The sequence below is a fragment of the Acanthisitta chloris genome, unplaced genomic scaffold (genome assembly GCF_000695815.1).
Source record: "Acanthisitta chloris isolate BGI_N310 unplaced genomic scaffold, ASM69581v1 scaffold34164, whole genome shotgun sequence".
Lineage (NCBI taxonomy): Eukaryota > Metazoa > Chordata > Aves > Passeriformes > Acanthisittidae > Acanthisitta > Acanthisitta chloris.
The window spans coordinates 1-18,458 of NW_008669320.1; the positions used below are offsets into that span (position 1 = coordinate 1).

Sequence of the window (18,458 nt, forward strand, 5' to 3'; positions counted from 1 at the left end):
GTCACAGTTGCCCAGAGAAGCTGTGGCTGCCCCATCTCTGGAAGTGTTCAAGGCCATGTTGGATGAGGTCTGAGGAGCCTGGTCTAGTGAAAGCTGTCCCTGCAAATGGCACGGGGCTGGGAAGTAGATGATCTTTAAGGTCCCTTCCAACCCAAACCATTCCATGATTCTATGAATGCCAGCTGCCTCAGTGGCTCTGAGTTGTCATGTAGCAAGTTTGTTAAAAACTCAGAAGAAGAAAAACTCTCATTCATATTAGTTTTCTATGTGCAATGTGGCAATTTCATCAAGCTGTACAGAAAATTAGGCCCTGAATCCCCAGTGGCTGAAGCTCCAGGACAAGGAGGGACTCACAATGGCCAAAGTGGTGGAAATATCCGTATTTTCACCTTTTTGAAATAACACTCCACAAAAATAAAGAACATGATGAACATGGTTTAATTAAGAATTATAGCCTTAGTCACCTTACATCTCCACATGAATTCAGTCTTCCTCCAGCATGAGTTCCACATGCATGCTTGCCAGAACACAGAAAATATCTGATAGTCTTTAATGCTTACATAATTTTCAAGATGCAAAGAATTAGTGAAAACAGTAGTATCTTTTTTGCATACTGTGAAGGTAGTGCTTGCTGCTTTTTGCAAGAGAAGGGATTATAAATAAAAGTATCTGAACATTAGGGGAAGGGAAAAACTGTATCCAAAGTGTTTCCCAGAATTAATTCTTTCAAACAGTACTTCAGCCCAGTAAAAGCACAACAAATCCCTGAAGGTTTCATTTTACCCTGAAAGGCATTTGAAGCAGGACTGTAACTTGACATACATTGCAGACAGCTACACATACATGGGGAAATCCACCTTCTAAAAACAAACAGAATTTATAGTGTTTGATTCCCTTATTCACAGGCACGCAGCTGCTAGCTTCTTTTTCCCTTTCTGGAACTTAATGAGACTGTGCAATACTGGAGCAATAGTCTAAAATATCCTGTATAGTGAATTCCATGGTAATTCCTGATCCAGGATAGCAGCGAGCTATCAGCCCTTCAAAGTGCTTGTACTGTCGTATAAACTCGTCTTGCATGGAATGCCACACAACCTGCCAAAGAAAGCAAACGTTAGGAAAGGTCAACTGGCACAATACATTGCACATCTCAGAGTTAGGCTGAACCTTCTCACAAAATACATATGCAAAAGCAATAATAAAAAGCCTTTGAGTAAACATGATAATAAGGTCATTAAGTCAGGATTTAGTTTACCTGAAGTAAGTTTTCTTCTTCACAGAGATGTTTATCTACCTTCTTGTAGAGATTATCCAATCCCTTCTTCACTTCCTTACCAGGATATTCCTTTATAACTTTCCGAAGCTCCTGTTTATTAAAAGCCAGCTGATAGCTTACTTCCTCCTCTCGTATGCCTTGAGCCACACGAGCTTCCACACCTTCAAAAAAATGCTAACAACAAAGAACAGCATTAATGCCCATCACAAATCTAAACTACGTAACTTAATTTGTCAAGTTAAGTCTTGATTCTGCTTCAAGACTGTTGTGTTCCCCCCATTTTTTTTTTTATTGGGCACGAAGTAGTACTCAGCCATAAACATTAAACCACAGCCTAATAACACAGCACTCCAAGTACTAGCATAAAACTGAAATCAATCATTTCTAGAAGCAATCAAGCTTTTCTTTGCAACCTTATAACTAATAATCAACCAGCCTCAAAATCCTCAATTCATGAGCTCACAGCCTGGGAAAATACTGGATATTTTGGATAATCTCACTAAGGACCTGAGCATCTCTACTTAAACCATAATTACACAACGGCGTATTTGTTCACAGTTGCCCTCCTTTCTCACTGCTGTTGACCACTTGTCTCAACGTAATAAACGTGGAGGGATGTCTGCCTATGAACATGCAGGTAGAGCCACAGCAGTGCACCAGGTCAGGCCAGGACAGAGTTGGCTTTCCAGTGAACTTTATTCATAGCAACCCATATGGTGATGCATTTTGGATTTGTGGCTTGAACAAGGCTGACAGCACAACAATGTCTTGGTTATTGCTGAACAGGTCAAACCTGGCCAAAGGGTACTCCACAGCACATAACATCATGCTCAGCTATAAAAGTTAGGGTCAGAGGAGGGGGCAGAGATGGTGTTTGCCTTCAAGGTAGCTGCTGCTCAGAAACTGGCTGGGCATCAGTCTACTGGTGAGAGATAGTCAGTGACTACTTTTGCATCACTTGGTTTTTTTGTCTCTCTCTACTCCACTGATTAAACTCTCTATCTCCACCCCCATGTTTTCTCACTTTTGCTCTTCCTATTCTCTCCTGTGGGGAGGGGAAGCAAACATCACTTAGGTACATGGCAGCTCAGCTGCTGGTCAGAGTCAACCTACAAGTGGGAAGTAGCAATAAAGCATTTTAATTGTCAAAAAGATAATACATCTTAGACTTTTCAGAAAATGGTGCCTGAATTCCTGCTTATAGAAAAAGCAATGAGCAGTGGGAGTTATTCAATAGGCAGAACTGAGTCGGAACCTAAGTCACCACTCAGCTGAACAGTCAGTTCAACTTCAGACATACAAAACTTTCCTAGAACTTTTCTTATTGTTGAACAGTTCAGAAACTGCAGTAATTTTCTATGTGGCTGAGGTGAAGAAAATTATCCCAAAGTATCCTGACTACTTTTCCCCTCACTTTTTCCTTCCTCAAAACCATTTGCTTACAACACAGATGTTTAGTCAGTACTCTATGACTTACAACACAGATGTTTAGTCAGTAACTGCTATGAAAAGTCTGGTTATTTTCATCCAAGTCTGTTGCTCTCATGAGTAGAGCACTCTTGGCAGGCATGCCTGAGTCTAAAGTAATAGATGGCAGTGAGATCAGATAGTACAAACTAAACATTTGAGAAGGCCTATTCTGTACCATTTAAAATTACATAAACTCAAATACACTCACATTTAATTTCTCAAGAGGCTGTCCGAGTGAATAGATTACATAAGACTGAAGATGATCAGTGTATTTCTGTTTGGCTTCTTTTTTCTCAGCCTCCAGACAAGAAATTTTCAAGCGAGAAAGTGTTGCAAATATATGATGGAAGTTCTCCATCATGACCACATCTCTGGGTGTTTTCTGGCTTTCATTAGCTACCTTCTCCACTGAAAGAAACAGGAAGCAAAATACTTAAAATACCAAAAGGACAACCAAATTCAGAAAAACATAATCAATACCCATAATACTGTCAGAAAAACAATTCTGGATTTTATGTCATTAATAAACATTTGTATGAGTAATTGTCAGATTGCCACTAAATAAAACAGTATCTGAGACCCTTCAAAAGAAGTAACATATACATACAGGCTCTAAGCCCATGAAATCTGTGTGCCAAAAAAGTCACTTTTTAAAAGAGAGAAAATAGTAACTATTTGTGGTCTCATTTACGTAAGTGAGAAACAACCCACATTCTGTTGAGGCTTACAAACAAGCTTTCAGTATCCCTAATAGGTCTCATATGATAGAAATATTTAAGAGAAGACTATTTCTTAAATTGAGGAAAAATCAAATAAAGATCAAATATGGTCTTTGCTAGAACAACAGGAGACAGGAAAGGACTTCAGCTTGAGCATGCCATGTTGCTACCATCTCTTCTCCCTCTCCAGAGTTTTAACCACTTCCCTCTGTCATAACTCAAAGTTAGTATACAGGTATGCACCAAGGGAAGTATCTACAATTCTCTCTTTAAAAGTATATTACTGTCAGAGGGTGCACACTCATTTGCAGACTGGTAACAGAGAGAACCAGAATTTCAGCATATCAGTCACACGGCTTGCAATAGAGAATCTTTAAAAAAATCATGTTAACTGGAGCAAAATTATATATAAATAGGAGGAAAGAATGATTTTAGTAACTATGACAACCTCATAAAACTTACCACTGATAAAAACAGCTCTAATAAGTTTTATGTAGGCTTTATCTAGATCTCCTCGTCGTTCTGCGTTTTTGAAAATTGATTCAGCAAGGGCTGCAAACTCTTCAAATTCAGCAACAAATGGAAGGATCCCAACTTTACTCTTTTTTGAGATTTTTACTTCATCCATCTGCTTCATTTGATTACTCTTGAATTTAAAACAAGAACAGATGTTAGCCTCTAATACATGACTCCAGATCATGTAACGACTATTAAAAGAATAACACAGAAATACTGAAAAACTGACATAATAGATAAAATAATTTTATCTTTCAGTTAGTATATCTACTTAGTCTTTCTCCCTTTTTACCCTCACAAATATGTTAAGTAAAATAATTGGAAAGAAAAAAAGAAGATGGGCTTTGATTCTCCTTTGTTTACGTCATATTAAGGAAAAAGCCAAACAATGAAAAAATCCCAAACTTATGCAGCAGAAGCAAGGAACTTCAATTTTCTGATTCAGCCAACCTAATGATTCTTTCTGCTGCACAAATTCTCTTTAGTCTTCTATTGAAATTTTATTTCTGAGTATAATAATTTTTTTTAAAAATCAGCCTCAAAATATTTTAAGCATTAAACTGACCAAGAATGGTCAGTCTTATTATTTGGCCTAGAGTCAAACTATATTTATGACAATTAAAAAACCAGTTATAACAGCAGCTGTGTTTTCACTAGACTTGCTATATAATAATAAATATAAACTTCCATGTAATTTTTATCATTGTATTAGCAAAAGCAGTTTGTGCGGCCTCTGCTTCTGCCAAGGACTTCACACCCTCACAGTCCATGAGGTTTTGTCTTGGCAAGTAAAAATGGCAGAGACCTACAGTTAACTTAATGGGCTTCAGTAATTTCAGTGGCAGTACAAGTTTAAACAAACAAGTGAAAATGTCAGCTAGCTCACAGCAGTGAGTGAGTGATCTTACTGAAGAAAAGTGGAATGAAGAGGAAAAATAACAACCATCAATTAGTTTACCTTTTTTGATGGCTTAGCCAGTAGAAGCGCTCTAAAGTTACTAATTTTCACTTCAAATTTAAAGCAAAAATTTAACTATAAAGAAATGCAAAATCAAACTGGGTAGGAGTGGGACTCCTATATTATTATAGTTAGCTTCATCAGAATAAATGAAGAACTTACTATGCACTTATCAAAGTTCCTTTTGACAGTGACCAAAACATTTCCAAGTGTTGTGCTGAGAAAGGATGCTGGGTCCACATTTTGTGCTGTCCATACATGATGACTCATCTTAACTAACATATAAAGGGAATTAAAGCTATCAATCTTGTCCCCCAGTGCAATAAGGTTATTCAGCTCAGGTTCAATACAACGAAATATTTTTGTCATCATTTGTCGGATCATGTCCTTCCTATTAAAAATGCATGAGACAAATATTACTCTTACAGTTTACATTCTTTGATAACATTTGTAGGATATATTGATTGGATACAGTAGTCTCATTTGCATTCAACAAGTCTTATGATTTTCAGAATGCTGCTAAGAGAAGAAATGTCAATGCCACACAGTAAAAATCAATAGTCACAGGTATAAAATATTCCAAAAATTATTTTCTGTGTGGAAGCTGCCACACACTCTCAGAACTTTGCTAAGTATATTTTCCATATTACATTGCCTAGTTTCACTTTGCAAACTATTAAGAGAGTTAATCATTGTTTTTATACCACTACAGACAGGAACAACCTACATACAAAAAATTTTCAATTTACTGGCACATTCAGTGTCTATGTACAAATTAAGATTTCACTATTCACTTTCACTAAAAGAGGACAATTTCTGATATAGAGAAAAAGTTTTATCCTCCAAATAAATTCAAACATAGGCTTAAAAATCAACAACAAACAAAAGCAGCACATACTCAGATGATATTGTTTGTGGAACACCAGAAGTGTAGGAACGAGATAAAGATACTCCATCCATTTCCTCCACTTCATTCTGTAAGAACAAGGAATGTATGTAAACAAAGATAAAGTTTGTCCCAAATTCTATATCTAAGCAAAAGTATATCTGACAAAACCAATATAATTAGCAGCTCCCTACTCCCACCTCCCTCTGCCTGCAGAGTAGATATATATAGCAGTTTGCAAGGTTCTTGGAGTTTCCTGGTCATGTTCCACCAAATACAACACTATTCACCATTTCTCCCCATTGTCCTTCTACACAGCATGATGAAGCGTTTATTGTCATTTTATGAGGAGACAAAACCATGGCAAAATAAACATGTCAGTCCTTCTTTCATAGATTTTGCATTGGTCAGTCAAACTAAAGATCTTGCCAGACCATGGAGAAAAACAAATTATTGATCACCTGGATCCTATAACTGTCAGCTAAATTCCAAAGTTATCTTTTAAACAGGTCCCTTATGAGGCCTGGTCAGTATTTCTTCCTTCAGGGACAGAATAAAAAGTCATACCGTTGTTGTTCCAGAGATGCTCTGATGTTGCTGCAGTTTGAAAAACTTGCTAATAAAGTCCTGTTCTGCCAGACACAGTGGTTCTAGTTCACTTAGTACTTGCTCAAAAATCTAAAGAAATCCAAACATCTCATCAGCACAGCAAATACTGCAAACAGTTAGCAATACTAAGTTTGATTGTTTGTGGCATATACTTTGTATCTTCACTAAGCTTTAGAAGGATTACTACTTAACATAAGTAGAAACAGCTTGTACTTATATCTTTAAAAGTGATAGGACTTTGTTGAAGATGCAACTTTCTCATCCATATTACACTGGGAAGAAAAAAAACAACTTATATTTTTCCACAACTAGAAGTTTTTTCTAGTCACAGCCCAAGGAAGGACTTTTGTACTATAATAAAAATTCAAATTTTAATTCTAAGTCATGTGCTCTGTCACCCTCTTTTCTGCTTGGGGTGCTGAGAAAAGAAGACAAAAGCCTCAGGGACGAAGAACATGTCAACTGTGTATGTAGAAAATAATTGCTCCATAGAAGTAGTAGAAAAAGTTTCCACAAAGCTGCTACAGAAACCAATAAGTAGATTTTGTACTGAAGTATTAATCAGAGTTTTTAAACTAAAATGAAATACTATTTTGGCAATAATTCATTAAAATAATTAATTTTAACAAACTATGGAAATTTTAAGTCAGATGTTAGACATAGCTCTAATCTGTCACGTTTACACGACACAGAATTTTCTTTGGAAGCATTAAATGATTAAGGCATGCAATAATGTACATAAGTAGAACAAAACCAGCCACACAACAAATTCATGCTGCAGAAAATTCCCATAGGAAAAAACCAACCAACCAAACCAACCTCATAGCTCAGCTCAAGAGCTTACAGATGTATATACATCAGTCATGCTCACATATCCCCAGTAGGGATACAATTCAGAAGAAATTGAAAATAATAGTACAATACTTGCACAAAACTGTTTTTAACAAGCTATCTTTTTAATTCCAGACAAGTTGCTGATACAGGTTTGTAATAACTTAACAGTCAATATTGTTTCAGGTATAGAATATTTCCTCCCAGAAACAGACTGAACAAGCATTTGAAGGGGCCAGAAGAAAACTACTCATCTCCATCAAATAATTCAATAGAGAACAAGAAAATTATTTTTATCCCTCACTGATAGCATCTCCTTTTCCTACCACTGAACTGAGGAGCTAATTCCACAGGAAATGGAACTTTTAAAAGTTCAGGAAAAAAAGGTCAACATGCCGAGGACAGCAAGTTTAAAAACAGGATGAGGACACTCCAAAAATAACTTAGTGCCATTGGTTAATGCTGAAAACTCATGGTAACTCTGATGTACAACCAGTATAAATAAAATTTTAGGGTCATGCTTAAGTCCTGGCTAAAATAAGATTCTGCTTTCTTATCTTTCACTTTTGCTTACATACTGGCAAAATATGATAACACATGTCTGTATTAAAAAAAATAAAACCAGTTGGAGAATCCATCCATTCAGTTCCTATTGGCATAAACTTAACAGACCATTTTTAAGATCACACAGAGCATATAAAGGAACTAAATAGAATAATACTCTGATCTACATATTTCTTAGAAACTGCCTTCATTAGGTGTATGGTGCACACAGAGTTTGAAATTGGCATGTTTCAAGATTTAAATGGTACAGACTTTAAACTACGCAAGAAGAAGATGTAAGATGCTTCCAATACAAAACTAAGCAGGAATCTTATGCGATATTTTGGCTTTACCTTATCAAATTTTGTTCTGTCAGCCACATCAAGGTCAGAGGCAGACATGTTTCCCATGTCTAACAGTGAGGATGACTGAGACCTACGATTTCCTGAACTCTGAACAGAGAGTTTATTTAGACTAGAAGTAGACCCAGTCAATTTTCCAGAACTTCCATGAAGACCTGTGAAATAAAGACACAATGAATGAGGAAAGCAAAGGCAGAACAAAATACTGAAGAATAGGTTTGTTACAGAATATATGAGATCAAGAGTTACTAGTAATCCTATATTAAAATCAAACAACTCAAGTTTTGGCTAAGCTACATATGTTTTTGCTGTAAACATTCTTGTTACAAGGAAACTGAAACACTTCATCAATTTTGAGAGTACAATGCTATCTAAGCTCTCATTGTGAAGTATGGAAAAAGGTATAAAAGGAACAGAACTCTAAAACACAGGAACACTGGGATAGATATTCACCTTGAAAACTTGAAAGCAAAGACCATTTATGATCTTTGTGAATGTACTGTGGGCAAAGGCTGCCACAAGCAGAAGAACTGATACACAGGAGGGAAAAAAAATGAAAGAGCTTTATATTCACACAGGCACTTTTTCATCTTGAACTTGATCTTTCTGCTGTTAACATTTTTTGTCTACAGTTTGTTCCAGCTATTTTGCTGAATCTACCACCCCATAGTAACTCTACTGCTAATGCTCTCCCCTCATTTTGATCATAATTAACATTCAGTCATTTATTCCTGATATTGTTGGGCCTTCTCCTAGGTGAGGAGCATGTATTTTAAGGTGGTTTTTCTCCAAAAGTTTCATAAATGTTAGACCAGTACAGAGAAAACTAGTAACAAAAAACCCCATGAAATTATGAAGATTTGACCCCCTGTAAACTTTGCACATCTAAACCACAAAGAAACTTGAAAGCAATCCTGCATGTTAACTGCTATATTGGTATCTAGTCTAGTGACACAAGACAGTCTACAGATCAAATCCACGTTGTCACCTCAACCGGCTAGAAGAGCTGGAAAACTAGGACAAGCTCTCAGGCACAAACATATTTTTACTATCAACAAGTAGCATGGGAAAACCAACAGGTATTGCCTTTACCTGCAAACCTTCTCAACTTCTATGGTGGGGCATTTTAGCTGTGCTTCGTTTTTGCCTTGCCAAACCAGTGATTCTGCTAATGGTTATTTCATTCTGAACAGTGCTTCCATGTTAGGTAGATTTTCCATGATGCAGCACTACATCGTCACACCGACACACATGCATTGACAATACCAACTAGTGCAACTCGTTATACTCACTCTCAGTTTCCTGTTTGACAGCACTTTCTTTTCGAGGCAGTGTAGCTGGGATGGATTAGGTTGCAAGCATCAAAGACAAAGACAAGTTAAAATGCAGTTTGCACAAACCATGCACAAGATGCAAGTTAAGCTCTAACTGGAAAGAAACATGCAGAGAACTATAAGCAGCAAGTAACTACATTGCAAACACATTTAGTTGGAGAGGTACTATTCTAGAAATTCTGTATCTAAGCTACATGGAAAATAGAGTAGGTTTCCAGGTATTAAAATTTGCTTTTACTTATATAGTGTGTTCAAAGAACATTTTTGGAAACATGTATTTAAGTTCTCCCAAATTGAGAAGTCCAGTAAATTAGGGTTTTTTGTCAGAGTCAATCTTGCAAAAGACTCAGTTTTCAAGATAAAACATCATATCAATAATAGGCTTGAAGAAATTAAAATGTACTTATGCAATTTTTTTACTGAGTCAGAGGTACTGTCCATCTTTTCAATTAGAAAACACACAGCAATATTACAAAATTACTGATAGACAGTAAGACTGGCTAAACCTGTTTGCAAATCAGGATGTTTATATGGATGTATTCATACTGCACCAAAAACTGATGACTGCAAATTTGGAGAGGATGAAAACAATAAATACATAGTAAAAAAAAATTTACAAGCTGTTTTGTTTTTCCTGGGTTTTTTCAGTTTTCTCAAGTGGACTTCAATATGAAATTTAGAGTAAATGGGTATTTGTAGAAAATTGAGAATCCCTAACCAGTAAAAGGCATTTGCATACATACACTAAAAGCAATATGTGGTATTAAAAAGATCTTGATGAGGATGGATGCTACAAGTCCCCCAAAATGGAGCAGGCAAGCAGAACCTACTGTAATAGAATGATTAAATACTTCTAAATGCCACAAACATGTCTTAAATACCAGATGTTCTCAAGCAGGCAACGCTACTGATAGTTAAAACATCAAATTTGAATTTCATTCCAGCCTAGTTTTTAGATCTTGGGGGTGTTTGGCAGGTTTTGAATAAAAAAGGTTTAAGCATGATATATTTGGCATATGGAACTGTCATGCACTGGTCCCACTTCTTCATGGTCCTCAATTTCCAAACACATGGGACTTATTACAAAATGTGAAGAACTACAGGCAAAGATCAGGCCCTGAACAATCAGAGGAGCCTTAGTGGCTTTTGAGAAGCGACATCATATAAACATATGACAGTAGTAGCAAAAAAACACTGACTTTATGGTATTTAAGTATCAAAGTCTTGGCTTCAGCAGAAAACAAGAAAAAAAAAAAAGAAAAAAAAAGAAAAAAGACTACTTAAGACAAGTGTGAATACTCACGACCCAGGCTGGGTTTTTTTGCCATAAAAATGCAGACAAAGAACCTTGCACTAGCACAGAATGCCAGAATGCTCCCAGCATCCCCTCTGCGTTTGAGGCATTCAAATAGCAGTGCTATTCCCAAAGCACAAAAAAAAGGCAAGAACACACACCAACACAGCTTGGAAACAGTCACCCTCAGTGTCCAAGTACAACTGGAGCGTTATGTACCTACACTATTCCCTAAACACAGTTCCTATTAAGAAGTGATGTACGTTGAATGAATGTGCAGCTAGTAACAGCACAATCACTATGTGCAATGTGGAAGCCTCTGAAATCACACACTGTAACAAAGCTGTTACAAAATAAATACATTTTCATAAATGCATGACAAGTCTTCTCAAGGTGCAGCTTTTATGCTGGTGGATTGAAGGACTCCCTGACATTTACACAATTTAGTGAATTGCTACAAAGCTGTATCTTCACAAATAAAAATCACAAGTGTCAAGACAAAGTGTTTATAATGTTTTAGAAATCGATTTGTATTAGGATAAAGGGGGTTTTTTACTTGCAATAAGATTGCTTTTTAAGATTTATGAATTTAAATGTTCTGACAACACATTACAGCACCTCTTGCTCTCTATGTCCAACAGCTTGCCAAGACTTATCTTTCCAGCTTCCCCCTCCCTCAGACAAGCCTTACCACTCTCCTTACCACTACATTTTTTTGTTTTCTACCATCAAACTTCAAAGCATGAGTTCAGGACCCAAAATAGGCTTGACAGAACTTACTAGTTCAAGCTGCACATAATTTTGAAATTCAGAATTTGCAAACGGGTGAACTGTGGCAAATATAAATATTTGAAACAAGTTTTGAAACAGTGCACTTCAAAATACAGAACAGACAACATACAGATGCACCTGCATCACTGTTGCTTTCTAAGGATCCAGGTCATCTTTTAATTCAAAAGTTTCACTTCCACAATCACACTAGAGTAAACCTAGCAGGAATACCTACAAGCTACCAAATTATGATTTCTAGTCTCATGCTACATAGGTAAATCCCAATGAAAGAAAGAACAAAATACCCAAGTTTCCTTAGGCAGAATTAGCAATAAAACTAGCTTCTTAAAAATCTACCCAAAATTTATCATAAGCAGAAATAACAGCAGAAGGAACACACACATGTGCTGCCCAAACTTTTGTTGATTATAAAAGTTGATTTTTCACATTTGTTCCAATAATAAAATATGGCTGGTAGTTTGCTAAAAAGTGAATGTAAATTTGAAAATCTGAGAAAGATCATATTTTATCCTTTCATCTTGACCAATTCCACAAGATTTCAGGTGTGCTACTTTGGCATTCTGGAAGTCAGAAGTTTTACCAATGATATTTTTCATCCAACTTCTTTTCCACCTTGCCAAAAGTAGAGAATTGTACACCATTATAAAATTGGCCTTAGGTGTTGTAACAAGCATTTTATATGCACATAACAAGATTCAAAGCAAAGTATGTGCCTTCTGGAAGCTTACCAAACTTTTTTCCTTCTCTGGTTGTGCCAGTCATCTTGATCTTGGCAACTTCAAAGAAATCTTTTATTTCCCTTTCATACAGTCGTGACAAATAATCCATATAATTCTTAAAAGAAAAGTGTGAAGTTAGTGAACAGGTGTACATACTGACTTTATTAGCAAATAATAAGGTGGTTTGGACTGTATAAGAATATGCATTTATGCAGCACACTCAAAAATATATTAATTATATTTGAGCAGCTTATATTCAATTTTTACAGTGAGTTCACTGAGTAGTAATCAGAAACTTCTACTTCTCATCCACAAGGAAAGATATTCAATGTGGTACATAGAAATAGGATTACTAGTGGTAAAGCATCACAGAATACAATCCAAGGGTGGAGTGGAGAGAATTCAGCACCATTCTCTGTACCCTCTTTTATCAGACTGTTACTGTGCCCCCCAAAGCACACAAAATACATAAATATATGTCTCAAATTTTAATTAGAAGATCATGAAGATATCAACCATTTGTTGACTATTTGCCTTACACTGAAGGCAAAAAAGAACTATTTCAAAGCCACTTTAAGACTCTTATTTATATGTTCCATGTTGAGTTTTTAAGAATGACTGTACTTTAACTGAAAAATTTTAAAATATTAAGAATAATAACAGAAAGAAGACTTGTTCTGCAAGGACTAATTTTCCCTTGATTTCTACCTAAACGTTTTGTATACTTCGGTAGTAATTTTTTCACTCTATGTCAGTTTTAAACAAGGTAGTTAAAAGTTACATACATACAAAAGAAAACATTTCTATTTAATTTAATTTACACAGACCTCAGAAGTTTCTGATATTCCCAAATGAAATGAATTTCTGTTGAAATAAAGATGTCTCACATCGATTTGAAAATAGCTTAATTAATTTTCTTACTAGACTATAAAATGGCAAACTTGTTTTACATAAATATTAAGATAAATATCTTGTGATACTTCAGAATAGACACAGGATGTTCAAGGGGAAAAAATAAAACAACAGGATACCACAAATACCAAAAAAAGAAATTTCCTATTCCAAAGAAGAGCGATAAATTGCATTTACTACACAGGAATATTAAAAGGCCATGTACAGACACACAGGCAATCCTTTTGACTCTGAAACCCAGTGTATTACAAACATTCCCTAGCATCAGCACTTCACATACCTTTGTTAGGCCTTCATATTTTCCATAATCTGTATTCTTGAGCCACTCCATAAGTTTAGCATATCGAAGTAAATCTCTGTGAAATGGATGGTGATTTGGTAACGTCAATTCAACAGAGTGCTGGGCAAGAGTGGAACTCTGATCGTGACCCTTGATAAGAGAAAGGATTCAAGTAAATCTGGAAGCAGTACACAGATGGACTAGAAGTTTCCTGAAAAACTTGGTATGAAGACAGCATCTCATTCACACAAACAGAAAAGCCTCAAAATACCTTGCACAGCAGCAAAGTCTAGAGACAGACTGAAAAAGACACCTAACATAATATGGGCACTAAGCTATTACAGCCATGGCAAGTAATGCATCTTAATAATCTGCTTCATTCTGAGGCTCTTTTGCCTTCAGGGTGAGTCACTTTGGCATTTTTTGCACAAGAATGCAATGTACACCTGAATGAAGCTTTAATGACAAGTGTTCAACTGTTTCTGAAAAAGTCTAAGAGATTATATTACTTCTTTAAACAAAAAAATTAAATCCATAGCTGCTTCTGTTTAAAGATGCTATTCCCATATATTTAAGACATTTCAAGTCTCCACTAGGGTGGCCTAGGTGTTAATGATGAGCTTTCTGCTACACCTCTGAAAGTCTGTTCCAATTCAACCTACTTTAGTCCACTTTGGTCAAACCTTAAAAACATCAGTTCACACACATTTTCTCTCTCTCTCTCTCCATACAGACACAGACTTTCAGTGAACATTTACTGAACAGTTTACAACATGCAGCATAAACCAATCCATTTAACACAAGCTCTTAATTCCATGCTCTCTCTTTACTCTGGCCTATCTCCTGAAACACACACGACCCTTTAAGCAAAGGTCACATCATATTGCAGGAACAACATATGATTTAGCTTTTTTTAAGTTTTCACTTGATTGAACTCACAAGCTTCCTGGGCAATTGAGGAAGCAAGCAAGGTGTGCAGCCACACTGCACAACACACAACATTAGCATTGGGTTAGCAGGAGAGGATGGGACTTCATTTTCAAATGGCTGTAGTATTTTCTGTAGTCTTTTTTACTGAGCTTGTAGTAAATACAGCAACAGAACTTGATCTTGAGTGTAGTTTGCTGTGGCAGCACAGAAAGATTGTCCTAATTGGTCTTCAATTCCTGTAGCATAACATGTGGGTGGTTTATGCATGTCAGTCAATGTCAGTCCCTGAGAGAGGAAGAATTCCTGGACAGTTCCATCTTGGACATGACAAGTGAGCAGAATAAGCTATATAGTTTAAAAACTGCCTTTGCATGTTTTTAAATTGGAGAAGCCAATTTGGATCAAAGAATTAAAACTAAAGCAACTTTTTCTTACCGTTCTCTACTGTATTTGATACTAAACAGTTAAGTCTTTGGTTAAAAGAAAAAGGTCTAAAAGCTTCCACAGTACACTCACAGACTTGTTTAGAGGGGGAAAACAAACAAACAAACAAAAATATAATTCTATGATATTATTTGTCAAACACTAACCTTTACTAAGCAATGCAATGTGAACATGTCAGCTGAACTACTGCACAGGATTACAGAATGGTCTGGGATAGAAGGCACTTTAAAGATCATCTAGTTACAACTCCCCTGCCATGGGGCAGGGACACCATCCACTAGACCTGGTCACTCAGAGCTCCATTCAACCTGGCCTTGAACACTTCCAGGGATGGGGCATCCACAACTTCACTGGGCAACCTGTGCCAGAACTTTTTTGTATCCAATATGAACATGCACTTACTTTGGGCACTGTTCTCTTAACTATATAAACTGAGTCACAAACAGACCCAAAAAAACAAGTCCTGGCCAACTTTATTAATTTATTCTCACAGACACCAGGGAGGGATAACACTATAAATCTCCCTTATAAAAACAATACTATAGTCTAACTGCAACAAAAAGCTAACTTTGCAAAGTATAACTACTGAAATATGTAATTTGGAACTTGAATCCAACCAGCATTAGCAACACAGCTGCTGATGTGATTGCTGAGGTCATACTCAATACTGTGTGTACGTTTGGACATGCATATAGCAAATATTTTCAACATCTCTTTGATATGCTTCTATAAAAACTAGAATCATCTAGTTTCTATTAAGAAAACCATTTACGGTTGGTTCTCCCTCCTACCCTTGGTGGGTCACATTCCTACAGTATGCATTGTGATGTTCAAGTTCATTATGGTTTAAGATAAGCTTTCAGAGCTTTCTTCAACTAAGTCAGTCCAAAGGCTAGTTCATATTGCTGCTAGGAAATACTCAGCTATCCAAATTTTTATTACTTCATCTAATAATTTTATGCACATCCCTTTATTATACACAACCTTTCTGCTTAGTAGTGACATTCTTAAGTTAGGTGACAAATTCCCTGGCAAGGTACATTTCTCTCTCCAGGCCAACTTTCCCACAGGACTAATCATTCTAGCTGTACTAAATTATGTCCTGTTCTAGTCTACTCCAAAATATTATGGAGCTTCTAGGTGTACCTTTCCCATCTAATTAATAAGCTTTCTCTCACTACACATAAACAGATATCGTTACCAAGTGATACTCCAAGTTTACTATTCAACTATTTCATAGTTTCAGAGCTTCAAAACTTTTGTATTTAAAAGGCAGAAAGCCCAGAGTTGCTTTTAAATTGAATGCTGAACCTGGTTATTTTAAAAAAAAAAACCTTTAAAATTATAGAGAGACAAGTTAATCAGTTATTAGTAGTACACAATAAAGACAACTACATTAGCTGTTAGTTACTGTAAACAGTTTTTAACACTGCAGTGAATGGAAATCCAAAGTTGCATTCTTGTTTAAAACTTTAGTATTTATTCTCATTTTTATCTGAAGGAGATGAAGCACCTTAATATCTCAGTCTACTTTGAATCAAGCATTGGGGTTTTTTGCCTTTAAAAAAATAAAGAACTTCAGACTTCCACTGTAATATATTTAGGTCCAAATGTCAATCTAACTTTGGTTTTCCATCTAATAAGTTCAAAATCGGAATGTCTTGCTAGTAGTAAAGGCTGCCTAGATATCTGCCATTTTATTTTAGAATTCTGCCTTAGTTTTTCTGATGTGCTTTATTTTTTAAAGTAACACTGTAAACAAGCAATGCAACTCTTCGGATGCTAAAGGTAAGAAAGCATTCTAGTTAGAGTTTTCAAAAACATTGGACTGAGAAATTGCTATATTTAATTTAAACTAAAAAACAAGGTCAATCTAGTAACACAATGCAAAAATCTGTTACACCACCAACACCTGAATCTGTACCTCGAAATGAAGTACACAAACCTCTTTCCTCTTTTACAACAATCAAAAAGGCTTTGCAGAGACTCATCTCTTGCAGTTAATGGACTCTTCCTGCCTAAAAATTATGACCTCACTGTTAAGTTTATTTGTTGAATAATACCTCTCAGCTAACAGCAAGCCAGACTTTTCGGAGGGCAGGTTTATATGTAAAACAATGGGAGGCCATTACTATTATCAGAATCTTTTTTACAAAACATGCAAATTGGTAAAAGCATTCTTCATAGCACTGCAAAGACTTTAGAAATATTTCATCTACTACACATAACATTACATAGTAATAATAATCTCTTGCCATTTCTAAAAAATAAAGTCCTCAGAACAGAACATCAGAAATGACATTCTGTTAAATAGCCACTTCCACATGCAAGTCCAATATTCAAACTGTGTGAACACATTTACACAGGACTTACACAGCACAGCTTCCACTTGCTTATTTAAAGGCTGGGACACAGTCTACACTCAGTTTTTCAAAATATTAAAAGCAACAGAAGAAGAACACCTTCTTAAGAAGTAAAGACAAAAAACTTAACATGATGTAGAGCTGGAATTCCTCTGCAAAGTGAAGGAAATGTAGGCAGCATTTATCTTTACTATAAAGTTTCTATACAATTATCCAGTGCAATTCTATTCCATTTTCTGCTTGCAGTCTAATACATAAAATCTAGAACTTTTAAACTTTTATCACGCTAATTGTATAAAAACAGTATATTTTTTAATTTACAAATATTGCAATTTCACAGAATTGCAGCACCTGTACAGTTGTACACATAATACAAGTCCCTGAAAATATTTTCCTCCATACATCTCAATCTGTCTCTCAGCAATTTCTAGAGATCATATAAGAAGAATGTTAGCTTATAAACAGATAAACAAAGCTTGAGGGCTGATAAAAATAACAGAAGTAAAAAGGGGTGTAAGTCTGATGCTCTGCAATAAGTAAGGACAAATTTCTTTTTACAAAGCCAAAAATGCAGCTGCTAGTTAGATAATTCAAGCTCAAAAAAAATTAGTTAGAAAAACTTTTATCAAACCCAATGTACTCACTGGAACGGAATGATAGAAGGACCTGTTATAGAGTTGAAGGAGGGTCTGAGAAAACTAATTGAAGATAAAAAAATACAGAAATTATAAAACTGAGGCTAAAAAGACATCCAGCCTTTAGGAAACAAGTCTCAGGACAGTGATTTATGAGTATTTCAAGATCAAAAACAAGGTTTAGACATTTTACTATGTATGCTTTGGTTTGGTTTGGTTTTTTTAATGGCCCTTGAAGGTCAGAGAGCAAGAACTTCAATGTTCTCAGACTCTTATAAAAAGGTCAGTGCTTTCTCTCCTCAATTAATCAAGCTTTACAATGAGAAGAAATCCTTATATATCACACAATGTGTTTCATTCAGATAGCAAGCCCATTAGAAAAAGGTTTTGGGGGTGTTCTGAATGTAAGAGACTTCTGTAGCTAAATACAGTTTGGTATGCTTAATAATATCTCTGCCTGAAGTGCCTCTAGCATTTACTGATTACATCACAGAACGTGTCCAGTTTTAGGTAGATTATTTTTCTTCTCAGAAAAGTTTGTGACCAAAAATGTCATACTAAATAGTAAGAAACAATACCTGCTGA

The 18,458-nt window shown here is 35.8% G+C and overlaps 1 protein-coding gene across 1 annotated transcript in view; it reads right to left on the bottom strand.

The window, feature by feature from the left end:
* Positions 1-750: 750 nt before the first annotated feature.
* EXOC1 (exocyst complex component 1) overlaps positions 751-18,458 on the bottom strand; it is a 24,484-nt gene continuing 6,776 nt past the window's right edge. The window contains exons 8-19 of the mRNA XM_009073268.1: positions 14,379-14,408; positions 13,502-13,651; positions 12,319-12,424; positions 9,463-9,507; positions 8,162-8,325; positions 6,393-6,503; positions 5,838-5,914; positions 5,102-5,330; positions 3,928-4,111; positions 2,955-3,154; positions 1,256-1,450; positions 751-1,095 (exon numbers count right to left, since the gene is read on the bottom strand). Coding sequence (XP_009071516.1) covers positions 943-1,095; positions 1,256-1,450; positions 2,955-3,154; positions 3,928-4,111; positions 5,102-5,330; positions 5,838-5,914; positions 6,393-6,503; positions 8,162-8,325; positions 9,463-9,507; positions 12,319-12,424; positions 13,502-13,651; positions 14,379-14,408 — 1,644 coding nt within the window. The 3' untranslated portion in view covers positions 751-942. The remainder of the gene's footprint in view (positions 1,096-1,255; positions 1,451-2,954; positions 3,155-3,927; positions 4,112-5,101; positions 5,331-5,837; positions 5,915-6,392; positions 6,504-8,161; positions 8,326-9,462; positions 9,508-12,318; positions 12,425-13,501; positions 13,652-14,378; positions 14,409-18,458) is intronic.